Here is a 13,599-nt window from a genome sequence, read left to right as displayed (position 1 = left end):
TGACCCCAAGAACACCATCCCCACCGTCAAACATGGAGGTGGAAACATTATGCTTTGGGGGTGTTTTTCTGCTAAGGGGACAGGACAACTTCACCGCATCAAAGGGACGATGGACGGGGCCATGTACCGTCAAATCTTGGGTGAGAACCTCCTTCCCTCAGCCAGGGCATTGAAAATGGGTCGTGGATGGGTATTCCAGCATGACAATGACCCAAAACACACGGCCAAGGCAACAAAGGAGTGGCTCAAGAAGAAGCACATTAAGGTCCTGGAGTGGCCTAGCCAGTCTCCAGACCTTAATCCCATAGAAAATCTGTGGAGGGAGCTGAAGGTTCAAGTTGCCAAACGTCAGCCTCGAAACCTTAATGACTTGGAGAAGATCTGCAAAGAGGAGTGGGACAAAATCCCTCCTGAGATGTGTGCAAACCTGGTGGCCAACTACAAGAAACGTCTGACCTCTGTGATTGCCAACAAGGGTTTTGCCACCAAGTACTAAGTCATGTTTTGCAGAGGGGTCAAATACTTATTTCCCTCATTAAAATGCAAATCATTTTATTACATTTTTGACAAACGTTTTTCTGGATTTTTTGTTGTTGTTATTCTGTCTCTCACTGTTCAAATAAACCTACCATTAAAATTATAGACTGATCATTTCTTTGTCAGTGGGCAAACGTACAAAATCAGCAGGGGATCAAATACTTTTTCCCCTCACTGTACATGACCCCCACCGAACTCCCAGCTGTCAGAAATCATCCATGCCACATCTAGGGTGGTCAGGTTTCAAGACGTATTTTTGTCCAGGCCTTTTCTTCCCTCTCCTTGACCTCAACTTCAGCAGGAGATCGTCTTTATACCGTCCAGCTACCCACAACCTGCCTTTTAGTCAGACTACCTCTCTAGCTACCCACAACCTGCCTTTAGTCAGACTACCTCTCTAGCTACCCACAACCTGCCTTTTAGTCAGACTACCTCTCTAGCTACCCACAACCTGCCTTTTAGTCAGACTACCTCTCTAGCTACCCACAACCTGCCTTTTAGTCAGACTACCTCTCTAGCTACCCACAACCTGCCTTTTAGTCAGACTACCTCTCTAGCTACCCACAACCTGCCTTTAGTCAGACTACCTCTCTAGCTACCCACAACCTGCCTTTTAGTCAGACTACCTCTCTAGCTACCCACAACCTGCCTTTTAGTCAGACTACCTCTCTAGCTACCCACAACCTGCCTTTTAGTCAGACTACCTCTCTAGCTACCCACAACCTGCCTTTTAGTCAGACTACCTCTCTAGCTACCCACAACCTGCCTTTTAGTCAGACTACCTCTCTAGCTACCCACAACCTGCCTTTAGTCAGACTACCTCTCTAGCTACCCACAACCTGCCTTTTAGTCAGACTACCTCTCTAGCTACCCACAACCTGCCTTTAGTCAGACTACCTCTCTAGCTACCCACAACCTGCCTTTAGTCAGACTACCTCTCTAGCTACCCACAACCTGCCTTTTAGTTAGACTACCTCTCTAGCTACCCACAACCTGCCTTTAGTCAGACTACCTCTCTAGCTACCCACAACCTGCCTTTTAGTCAGACTACCTCTCTAGCTACCCACAACCTGCCTTTTAGTCAGACTACCTCTCTAGCTACCCACAACCTGCCTTTGTCAGACTACCTGTCCAGCTACCCACAACCTGCCTTTTAGTTAGACTACCTCTCTAGCTACCCACAACCTGCCTTTAGTCAGACTACCTCTCTAGCTACCCACAACCTGCCTTTTAGTCAGACTACCTCTCTAGCTACACACAACCTGCCTTTAGTCAGACTACCTCTCTAGCTACCTACAACCTGCCTTTTAGTCAGACTACCCCCACAATAACATTTTGACAAATACTTCTGGAGGATTTTAAAGGGTAAGGAACCTACGGCCTTGACCTGAAGGGATCGTGCTGATGGGATGATAAGAGTCTTCTTTCTACTGAAGACGGCCTTGACATTTTTCGAGAGCCTTGAAAGTGGTGCTGTCCAGTGTTTACCCTCCCTTCAGAAGTCGTGTTGTTGACCTCTGTTCAGCTGTATTGTTGTGGTACGGGGTTGTGATTGGAGCTAGTGGAACGGTATAGCTGTACCTTGGACTGGGTTTAGTTTATTTGCACAAATAGAACAGTTCGTAACAGTAAAACAACAACAGTATGTCCAGCAGGGGGGAAAAAGGGCAAAAGGGGTCGTCGACCGTGTGTTTTAAGTAATATGGGGTTTTAACCAATATGGGGTTTTATCTGTGTTTTAACCGCTGGGTTTTAACTGGGTTTTAACCGCGGGGTTTTAACTGTGTTTGAACCGCGGGGTTTTAACCGTGTGTGAATGTGTATCTTCCAGGGAAAGTGAACCCCACCCAGTGTGAAGCCATGACCATGGTAGCAGCCCAGGTTATGGGAAACAACGTGGCTGTGACCATCGGAGGCAGCAACGGACACTTCGAGCTCAACGTCTTCAAGCCAATGATGGTAAGAACTGATTTCACCGTGGACTAAGACCATGCTAATAGGCCAGTTTCACCGTGGACTAAGACCATGCTGATAGGCCAGTTTCACCGTGGACTAAGACCATGCTGATAGGCCAGTTTCACCGTGGACTAAGACCATGCTGATAGGCCAGTTTCACCGTGGACTAAGACCATGCTGATAGGCCAGTTTCACCGTGGACTAAGACCATGCTGATAGGCCAGTTTCACCGTGGACTAAGACCATGCTGATAGGCCACATTCACCGTGGACTAAGACCATGCTGATAGGCCACTTTCACCGTGGACTAAGACCATGCTGATAGGCCACTTTCACCGTGGACTAAGACCATGCTGATAGGCCACTTTTACCGTGGACTAAGACGATGCTTTGTATTTATTATGGATCCCCATTAGTTCCTGCCAAGGCAGCAGCTACTCTTCCTGGGGTTTATTATGGATCCCCATTAGTTCCTGTCAAGGCAGCAGCTACTCTTCCTGGGGTTTATTATGGATCCCCGTTAGTTCCTGCCAAGGCAGCAGCTACTCTTCCTGGGGTTTATTATGGATCCCCATTAGTTCCTGCCAAGGCAGCAGCTACTCTTCCTGGGGTTTATTATGGATCCCCATTAGTTCCTGTCAAGGCAGCAGCTACTCTTCCTGGGGTTTATTATGGATCCCCATTAGTTCCTGCCAAGGCAGCAGCTACTCTTCCTGGGGTTTATTATGGATCTCCATTAGTTCCTGCCAAGGCAGCAGCTACTCTTCCTGGGGTTTATTATGGATCCCCATTAGTTCCTGCCAAGGCAGCAGCTACTCTTCCTGGGGTTTATTATGGATCCCCATTAGTTCCTGTCAAGGCAGCAGCTACTCTTCATGGGGTTTATTATGGATCTCCATTAGTTCCTGCCAAGGCAGCAGCTACTCTTCCTGGGGTTTATTATGGATCCCCATTAGTTCCTGTTGCCAAGGCAGCAGCTACTCTTCCTGGGGTTAGTATGGATCCCCATTAGTTCCTGCCAAGGCAGCAGCTACTCTTCCTGGGGTTTATTATGGATCTCCATTAGTTCCTGCCAAGGCAGCAGCTACTCTTCCTGGGGTTTATTATGGATCCCCATTAGTTCCTGTTGCCAAGGCAGCAGCTACTCTTCCTGGGGTTAGTATGGATCCCCATTAGTTCCTGCCAAGGCAGCAGCTACTCTTCCTGGGGTTTATTATGGATCCCCATTAGTTCCTGCCAAGGCAGCAGCTACTCTTCCTGGGGTTTATTATGGAGCCCCATTAGTTCCTGTCAAGGCAGCAGCTACTCTTCCTGGGGTTTATTATGGATCCCCATTAGTTCCTGCCAAGGCAGCAGCTACTCTTCCTGGGGTTTATTATGGAGCCCCATTAGTTCCTGCCAAGGCAGCAGCTACTCTTCCTGGGGTTTATTATGGATCCCCGTTAGTTCCTGTCAAGGCAGCAGCTACTCTTCCTGGGGTTTATTATGGATCCCCGTTAGTTCCTGCCAAGGCAGCAGCTACTCTTCCTGGGGTTTATTATGGATCCCCATTAGTTCCTGCCAAGGCAGCAGCTACTCTTCCTGGGGTTTATTATGGATCCCCATTAGTTCCTGTCAAGGCAGCAGCTACTCTTCCTGGGGTTTATTATGGATCCCCATTAGTTCCTGCCAAGGCAGCAGCTACTCTTCCTGGGGTTTATTATGGATCTCCATTAGTTCCTGCCAAGGCAGCAGCTACTCTTCCTGGGGTTTATTATGGATCCCCATTAGTTCCTGCCAAGGCAGCAGCTACTCTTCCTGGGGTTTATTATGGATCCCCATTAGTTCCTGTCAAGGCAGCAGCTACTCTTCCTGGGGTTTATTATGGATCTCCATTAGTTCCTGCCAAGGCAGCAGCTACTCTTCCTGGGGTTTATTATGGATCCCCATTAGTTCCTGTTGCCAAGGCAGCAGCTACTCTTCCTGGGGTTAGTATGGATCCCCATTAGTTCCTGCCAAGGCAGCAGCTACTCTTCCTGGGGTTTATTATGGATCCCCATTAGTTCCTGCCAAGGCAGCAGCTACTCTTCCTGGGGTTTATTATGGATCTCCATTAGTTCCTGCCAAGGCAGCAGCTACTCTTCCTGGGGTTTATTATGGATCCCCATTAGTTCCTGTTGCCAAGGCAGCAGCTACTCTTCCTGGGGTTTATTATGGATCCCCATTAGTTCCTGCCAAGGCAGCGGCTACTCTTCCTGGGGTTTATTATGGATCCCCGTTAGTTCCTGCCAAGGCAGCAGCTACTCTTCCTGGGGTTTATTATGGATCCCCATTAGTTCCTGCCAAGGCAGCAGCTACTCTTCCTGGAGTTTGTTATGGATCCCCATTAGTTCCTGCCAAGGCAGCAGCTACTCTTCCTGGGGTTTATTATGGATCCCCATTAGTTCCTGCCAAGACAGCAGCTACTCTTCCTGGGGTACAGCAAAATTAAGACAGTTTATAATTTTTTTTTAAAGCATTAGAATACATTCACAGATTTCACAATACATGTGTGCCCTCAGGCCCCTACTCCACCACTACCACATATCTACAGTACTAAGTCCATGTGTGCCTATGTTATCGTGTGTGTGTGTGTGTGTGTGTGTGTGTGTGTGTGTACCTATGTTTGTGTTGCTTCACAGTCCCCGCTGTTCCATAAGGTGTTTTTTTACCTGTTTTTTAAAATCTGATTCTCCTGCTGCATCAGTTACCTGATGTGGAATAGAGTTCCATGTAGTCATGTCTCTATGTAGTACTGTGCACCTCTCGTAGTCTGTTCTGGACTTGGGGACTGTGAAGAGACTTCTGGTGGCATGTCTTGTAGGGTATGGATGGGTGTCTGAGCTGTGTGCCAGTAGTTTAAACAGACCTCTGGTGGCATGTCTTGTGGGGTATGGATGGGTGTCTGAGCTGTGTGCCAGTAGTTTAAACAGACCTCTGGTGGCATGTCTTGTGGGGTATGGATGGGTGTCTGAGCTGTGTGCCAGTAGTTTAAACAGACAGCTCAGTGCATTCAACATGTCAATAGCTCTCATAAATACAAGTAGTGATGAAGTCAATCTCTCTTCCACTTTCAGCCAGGAGAGATTGACATGCATATTATTCATTTTAGCTCTATGTGTATATTTAAGGGCCAGCCGTGCTGCCCTGTTCTGAGACAATTGCAATTTTCCTATGTCCCTTTTTGTGGCACCTGACCACACAACTGAAAAGTAGTCCAGGTCAGACAAAATTAGGGCCTGTAGGACCTGCCTTGTTGATAGTGCTGTTAAGAAGGTAGAAACTAGGGCCTGTAGGACCTGCCTTGTTGATAGTGTTGTTAAGAAGGCAGAGCATCACTTTATTACAGACAGACTCTACTACTAGCTACTGTTATATCAACATGTTTTGACCTTGACAGTTTATAATCTAGTGTTACTCCAAGCAGTTTAGTCACCTCAACTTGCTCAATTTCCATATTATTTATTTCAATATTTTGTTGAGGTTTAGGGTTTAGTGAATGTTTTGTCCCAAATACAATGCTTTAAGTTTTAGAAATATTTAGGACTAACTTAATCCTTGCCACCCACTCTGAAACTAACTGCAGCTCTTTGTTGAGTGTTGCAGTCATTTCAGTCACAGTAGTAGCTGACGTGTATATAGTGTTGAGTCATCCACATACATAAACACACTGGCTTTAGTCAAATTCAGTGGCATGTTAGTAAAAATTGAAAAAAGTAAGGGGCCTAGACAGCTGCCCTGGGGAATTCCTGACTCTACCAGGATTATGTTTGAGAGGCTTCCATTGAAGAACACCCTCTGTGTTCTGTTAGACAGGTAACTCTTTATCCACATTATAGCAGGGGGTGTAAAGCCAATATAGCAGGGGGTGTAAAGCCAATATAGCAGGGGGTGTAAAGCCATTATAGCAGGGGGTGTAAAGCCAATATAGCAGGGGGTGTAAAGCCAATATAGCAGGGGGTGTAAAGCCAATATAGCAGGGGGTGTAAAGCCATAACACATACGTTTTTCCAGCAGCAGACTATGATCAATAATGTCAAAAGCCATACGCGCTGTCTGCCATCTGCCCGGTACAGTTGAAACTGTGATTCATCCGTGAAGAGCATACTTCTCCAGTGGCCATCGACGGTTTGCAAAGCTGTCATCAAGAGTGGCTTCTTTGAAGAATCTAAAATATATTTTGATTTGTTTTAACACTTTTTTTTGGTTACTACTTGATTTCATAAATGTGTTATTTCATAGTTTTGATGTTTTCACTATTATTCTACAATGTAGAAAATAGTAAATATAAAGGAAAGGTGTGTCCAAACATTTGACTGGTACTGTATGCACAAACTGTTCAGAACTGTTTTGGATGGGAAGCATGCAGATGCCTTAACACCTCCTCTCTCCTCATCTTCCCAGATTAAGTGTTGAACTCAGCGAGGCTGCTGGGAGATGCCTCAGTCATACTGTAACTCCACCTCTCCTCCTCCTCTTCCTCCCAGATTAAGTGTTGAACTCAGCGAGGCTGCTGGGGGATGCCTCAGTCATACTGTAACTCCACCTCTCCTCCTCCTCTTCCTCCCAGATTAAGTGTTGAACTCAGCGAGGCTGCTGGGAGATGCCTCAGTCATACTGTAACTCCACCTGTCTCCTCCTCCTTTTCCCAGATTAAGTGTTGAACTCAGCGAGGCTGCTGGGGGATGCCTCAGTCATACTGTAACTCCACCTCTCCTCCTCCTCCTCTTCCTCCCAGATTAAGAACGTGTTGAACTCAGCGAGGCTGCTGGGAGATGCCTCAGTCTCCTTCACTGATAACTGTGTGGTGGGCATTGAAGCTAACATCGACAGGATCAACAAACTCATGAACGAGTCCTTGATGCTGGTCACCGCCCTCAACCCACACATAGGTACGTGTCGTAGTAAAGCATGTGCTTCAGAGTAGTGTATGGACATACAGCAGGGTACCAAAAAGTCACGAACGAGATCTAGATACCTGCTCTCTAGAGACAGCAGGAGAGGTAGAGATACTCTGAATGATCGGCTATGGAACCCTGACCTGTTCACCGGGCGTGCTACCTGTCCCAGACCTCCTGTTTTCAACTCTCTAGAGACGGCAAGAGCGGTAGAGATACTCTGAATGATCGGCTATGGAACCCTGACCTGGCATGATGACTCCCCTAACCACCTGGTAGTGCTGCTGCTCCCGTTTCAACTGTTCTGCCTGCGGCTATGGAACCCTGACCTGTTCACCGGACGTGCTATCTGTCCCAGACCTGCTGTTTTTCAACTCTCTAGAGACAGCAGGAGAGGTAGAGATACTCTGAAAGCTCGGCTATGAAAAGCCAACTTACATTTACTCCTGAGGTGCTGACCTGTTGCACCCTCGACAACCACTGTGATTATTATTATCTGACCCTGCTGGTCATCTATGAACATTTGAACATCTTGGCAATGTTCTGTTATAATCTCCACCCGGCACAGCCAGAAGAGGACTGGCCACCCCTCATAGCCTGGTTCCTCTCTAGGTTTCTTCCTAGGTTCTGGCCTTTCTAGGGAGTTTTTCCTAGGGAGTTTTTCCTAGCCACCGTGCTTCTACACCTGCATTGCTTGCTGTTTGGGGTTTTAGGCTGGGTTTCTGTACAGCACTTTGAGATATCAGCTGATGTAAGAAGGGCTTTATCAATACATTTTATTTGATTTACTGTGCAGAATAAAACTGCAGGAGAAATCAACAGGTTATCCATCTGTTTTTCGCCTGTAACCACATATAACCACTAGAGGGCAGTAAGTCACAGTCCCAAGTTTCAGCAGTGCTGAGATTCACCAGACTGTAATGTGAGTATTGTAAATGAGATGTTTTGCTCTACAGCACAGTCAGTCTGTCTGATGGGAACAAGAGGCATCTGGTGTTTCCTAGATCAAGCAACTCCTTCAACACCACTGTTGCCCTCTGGTGGGGGGGGGTCTCACTAACTCCTGTTAACCACAGGCTCTGGGCTCCGAGTCCATTTTAGACATCAGTTGAATGGTGTTTCTAGATTTTTAGTTCTCTGCCTGAATGTCCGGCAGATTCTTTTTTTTTTTTTCAAGATCAATAGAAATGTCAAACACACAAACTGAGTGTTGGTGGAAGACCAGCACCCGGTTCCCCTCTTGGACCTGGTCAGACGTTTTGCACTCCATTTTGAATAGGGACATTTACAGAACCCAGGAGTTCACTGTCGGGACCGCCAACCGTCACGTCCGCATACATCACCTCTGTGGTCTTCGAGGGTCTGCTATTGGTTCCTTCATTGTATTCTCTGAGGCTCAGGTCTTCAGTGTTTTAGAGGTGGAGGTAGTAGAAAGGTCATGGTTTGTCATCAGTCTTAATAATGACTCTTCGTTATTTTTAACATCTGAATTCAGCCCCTTCTCTATCTTCTCAATAGGTTATGACAAAGCTGCTAAGATTGCCAAGACGGCTCACAAAGAGGGAGGAAACCTCAAGGAAACTGCTATCAAGCTAGGATACCTGACAGCAGAGGAGTTTGACGAGTGGGTCAAGCCGCATGAGATGCTGGGACCCAAGTAGATCGCCGACACGCTGCAGAATGTCTACGGTTATAAATGTTTGTGTCTTTGTACAAATAAAAAATGTTTTTTTTGTTGTTAAACTCGTTGTTGTATTTTATTTAAACTGTTATTTTACCAGGCCAGTTTCACTGAGAACACGTCATTAACAGCAACGACCTGGGGAATAGTTACAGGGAGGAGGAGGGAGGAGGAGAGGGAGGAGGGGGGAGGGGGGAGGGGGGAGGAGGGAGGGGGAGGAGGAGGAGGGAGGGGGGAGGAGGAGGGGGAGGGAGGAGGAGGAGGAGGGAGGAGGAGGGGGAGGGGGGAGGAGGAGGGAGGAGGAGGGGGAGGAGGGGGAGGGGGGAGGAGGAGGGAGGGGGAGGGGGGAGGAGGAGGGAGGGGGAGGAGGAGAAGGAGGTAGGAGGAGGGAGGAGAGGAGGGAGGCGAGGAGGGAGGAGGGAGGAGGAGGAGGAGGTGGAGGGGAGGGGGAGGAGGGGAGGAGGGAGGGGGAGGAGGGGAGGAGGGAGGGGGAGGAGGAGGAGGAGGGATGGATGAGCCAATTTAGATGTTCCGTTCCTCAGTGCAGGAACAGACCTGATCTATGGACAGATGACTGCTGATCGTGGAAGTGACTATCTTTCACCTTGTTTTGTTGTATTTTGTTCAACATTGGACTTCCAGTTAACTCTTTTCAGTGAAGGCCAGTGGATGTTACGGTGAAAATGGTTTCTCATCTAAATAAAATAGGGATACGTGGTTTCCTTTTAGAAAGATGTTCACGCTATTATCTTGGTCATTTATCTACTCACTGCATTATCTTGGTCATTTATCCCCTTTCCTGCATTATCTTGGTCATTTATCTACTCACTGCATTATCTTGGTCATTTATCCCCTTTCCTGCATTAACCTGGTCATTTGTCTACTTCCTGCATTATCTTGGTCATTTATCTACTCACTGCATTATCTTGGTCATTTATCCCCTTTCCTGCATTATCTTGGTCATTTATCTACTCACTGCATTATCTTGGTCATTTATCCCCTTTCCTGCATTAACCTGGTCATTTGTCTACTTCCTGCATTATCTTGGTCATTTATCTACTTCCTGCATTATCCTGGTAATTTATATCCTTACTGCATTATCTCGGGCATTTATCAACTTCATGCATTATCTTGGTCATTTATCTACTTCCTGCATTATCTTGGTCATTTATCCACTTCATGCATTATCTTGGTCATTTATCCACTTCCTGCATTTCCAGAAATATGTCATTCCCCATTCTGAGAAAGATGCATCTATTTATGTCTTTAAATGAATACGGTGTGACATTAGATCCAAGGAAGAGCACTGCTGGCTTGCTTCTGAAGCTAAGCAGGGTTGGTCCTGGTCGGTCCCTGGATGGGAGACCAGATGCTGTTGGAAGTGGTGTTGGAGGGCCAGTAGGAGGCACTCTTTCCTCTGGTCTAAAAAATATCCCAATGCCCCAGGGCATTGATTGGGGACATTGCCCTGTGTAGGGTGCTGTCTTACGGATGGGACGTTAAACGGGTGTCCTGACTCTCTGAGGTCATTAAAGATCCCATGGCACTTATCGTAAGAGTAGGGGTGTTAACCCCGGTGTCCTGGCTAAATTCCCAATCTGGCCCTCATACCATCATGGTCACCTCATAATCCCCAGTTTCCAGTGGTCTCATTCATCCCCCCTCTTCTCCCCTGTAACTATTCCCCAGGTCGTTGCTGCAAATGAGAATGTGTTCTCAGTCAACTTACCTGGTAAAATAACGGATAAAAATAAATAAATTAGGCAACACCAGAGAGCCAAGGACAGTTGCATGGTGCCTGAAAGGGATTTGTTTTGCCAAAGGAAGCTACAATTGAATGCTCTTACAGAGCTATACCTCGATGTACTTACTGCACCATTTTGCCATAATAAAAAAATAAATACAATAAATCCTAATTTTGCCTCAAACCCTGTTTCCTGAGTTTTTCATCCAAACTCATTCAAATTAAGTTTGGAGTCTACTCAATCAGCAACCGTCCTGAACCCATAGAGGAGGATTCACTGTCGACATCTACGACAGGAAGCGTTGCCATTTCCAGCCCAATCCTCCCTGTGCTCCTCTGGTGTCAGTCACAGCTCTGCCTGTCCTGAATCCCCTGCCCTGGCTGCTGTAGACAAGTGTTCCCCAACCCTGGTCCTCCAGCACCCCCAAAGGTGTTCCCCAACTCTGGTCCTCTAGTACCCCCACCTCTGGTCCTCCAGCACCCCCAACCCTGGTCCTCCAGTACCCCCAACCCTGGTCCTCCAGCACCCCCAACCCTGGTCCTCCAGCACCCCAACCCTGGTCCTCCAGTACCCCAAACGCTGGTCCTCCAGCACCCCCAAAAGTGTTCCCCAACTCTGGTCCTCCAGCACCCCCAACCCTGGTCCTCTAGTACCCCAAACCCTGGTCCTCCAGCACCCCCAAAAGTGTTCCCCAACTCTGGTCCTCTAGTACCCCCCAACTCTGGTCCTCCAGCACCCCCAACTCTGGTCCTCTAGTACCCCCAACTCTGGTCCTCTAGTACCCCCAACTCTGGTCCTCTAGTACCCCAACCCTGGTCCTCCAGCACCCCCAAAAGTGTTCCCCAACTCTGGTCCTCTAGTACCCCCAACCCTGGTCCTCCAGCACCCCCAACTCTGGTCCTCTAGTACCCCCACCTCTGGTCCTCTAGTACCCCCAACCCTGGTCCTCCAGCACCCCCAAACCCTGGTCCTCCAGTACCCCCAACAGGGTTCCCCAACCCTGGTCCCCCAACAGAACAGTTTTAATGTAACCCTGGACAAGCACGCCTGATGATGTCTTTGTCTCGTCCCGTGTACATTCTATTCTATTTAGATCTTTTTCTCCGCATTCTTTTTAATATTTTTCCTAAACCTCAAATTCTAAATACTCTCCTGCAACCCGTCTCACCCAATGTGGTGTAGATCTGTTTTTCTTCTAAAGTATTTCTACTTACATCGGAACTGGAATTCCTCAACTGAAGCTAGCTAGCTAACCAGCTACCAGCTATCAGTCAGCTAACCCCTGCTAGCGGTCATCAGCTAACCTTTAGCTCGAAAAGCTCTCGCCAGTTTGTACAACGCGTTTCAAACCAGAGCATACCGGACCTATTTTTCTCTCCATATCCCCGGATTCCTACCACAAACTCTGAAACCTTTTCATCTGGATCATCGCAGCTAACTAACCGCAACCCGGGTTGACTACTCCTGGCTAACGTTTCCGTCCCGGAGCAAGCACCAATTAGCCTGGAGCTAGCCCATGCTATGCCCATCTCCCGGCGAGGGCTCCTGGGCTACTCCTGAAGCCCACTCCTCGGCTACAATACCCGGAACCCCTTCTACTGCCGGTACGGGGCACGGAACCCCGCCGATCCTTCACGACTGGAATACCGACATAATCTGCCCGAGGACCCCAACAGGCCCCTCAGGCGCGACGTCCCCTGAAGGCCCATTCTGCTAACCGCGGCCTGCTAGCTATCTAGAGCATATTGGACTGTTAGCTGATCCACCGGCCAGTTTCTTGGACCACTATACCCATTTTGCCAATTGGACTTGGACCCCTCTGCTACTTGGAACCCTACTAATTCCACGACTGGTCTATCGACGTCCCCGCACGAGGAGGCAAAAACAGACTTTCCCCCATTGCGACTTACCTTCAAGGCCCTTCTGCTAACTTACTAGCCCCGGCCTGCTAACTGCTAGCTTGCTAGCCCCGGCCTGCTAACTGTCTCAATCTATGCTATCGTGCCCAGAAACCTGCTCCCTTTCCTCTCTATTCCGAACGTGCTAGACGGACAGTTCTTATAGCCTTTAGCCGTACCCTTATCCTACTTCTCCTCTATTCCTCTGGTGATGTAGAGGTTAATCCAGGACCTGCAGTGCCCAGCTCCACTCCCACTCCCCAGGTGCTCTCATTTGTTGACTTCTGTAACCGTAAAAGCCTTGGGTTCATGCATGTTAACATTAGAAGCCTCCTCCCTAAGTTTGCTTTATTCACTGCTTTAGCACATTTTGCCAACCCGGATGTCTTAGCCGTGTCTGAATCCTGGCTTAGGAAAACCACCAAAAACTCTGACATTTCCATCCCTAACTTTAACATTTTCCGCCAAGATAGAACTGCCAAAGGGGGCAGCGTTGCAATCTACTGCAGAGATAGCCTGCAGAGTTCTGTCTTACTATCCAGGTCTGTACCAAAACAATTCGAGCTTCTACTAAATTAACCTTTCCAGAAACAAGTCTCTCACCATTGCGGCTTGCTATAGACCACCCTCTGCCCACAGCTATGCCCTGGACACCATATGTGAATCTTCTGAGCTCGTGCTGCTAGGTGACCTAAACTGGGACATGCTTAACACCCCGGCCATCCTACAATCTAAGCTTGATGCCCTCAATCTCACACAAATTATCAATGAACCTACCAATCAGTAAACACGGGCACCCTCATAGATATCACCCTAACTAACTCGCCCTCCAAATACACCTCTGCTGTTTTCAACCAAGATCTCAGC

General features: G+C 47.9%; 1 protein-coding gene across 1 annotated transcript in view; it reads left to right on the top strand.

The window, feature by feature from the left end:
- LOC115183296 (fumarate hydratase, mitochondrial-like) overlaps positions 1-9,151 on the top strand; it is a 25,327-nt gene extending 16,176 nt beyond the window's left edge. The window contains exons 8-10 of the mRNA XM_029744627.1: positions 2,369-2,496; positions 7,249-7,402; positions 8,927-9,151. Of these exons, the coding sequence (XP_029600487.1) occupies positions 2,369-2,496; positions 7,249-7,402; positions 8,927-9,069 (425 nt within the window). The 3' untranslated portion in view covers positions 9,070-9,151. The remainder of the gene's footprint in view (positions 1-2,368; positions 2,497-7,248; positions 7,403-8,926) is intronic.
- The last annotated feature ends 4,448 nt before the right edge of the window (positions 9,152-13,599 follow it).

Source organism: Salmo trutta, unplaced genomic scaffold, assembly GCF_901001165.1.
Source record: "Salmo trutta unplaced genomic scaffold, fSalTru1.1, whole genome shotgun sequence".
In the NCBI taxonomy this organism is placed as follows: Eukaryota; Metazoa; Chordata; class Actinopteri; order Salmoniformes; family Salmonidae; genus Salmo; species Salmo trutta.
The sequence above is the reverse complement of the archived record's forward strand: the minus strand, read 5'-3'. Positions and strand labels throughout refer to the sequence as shown.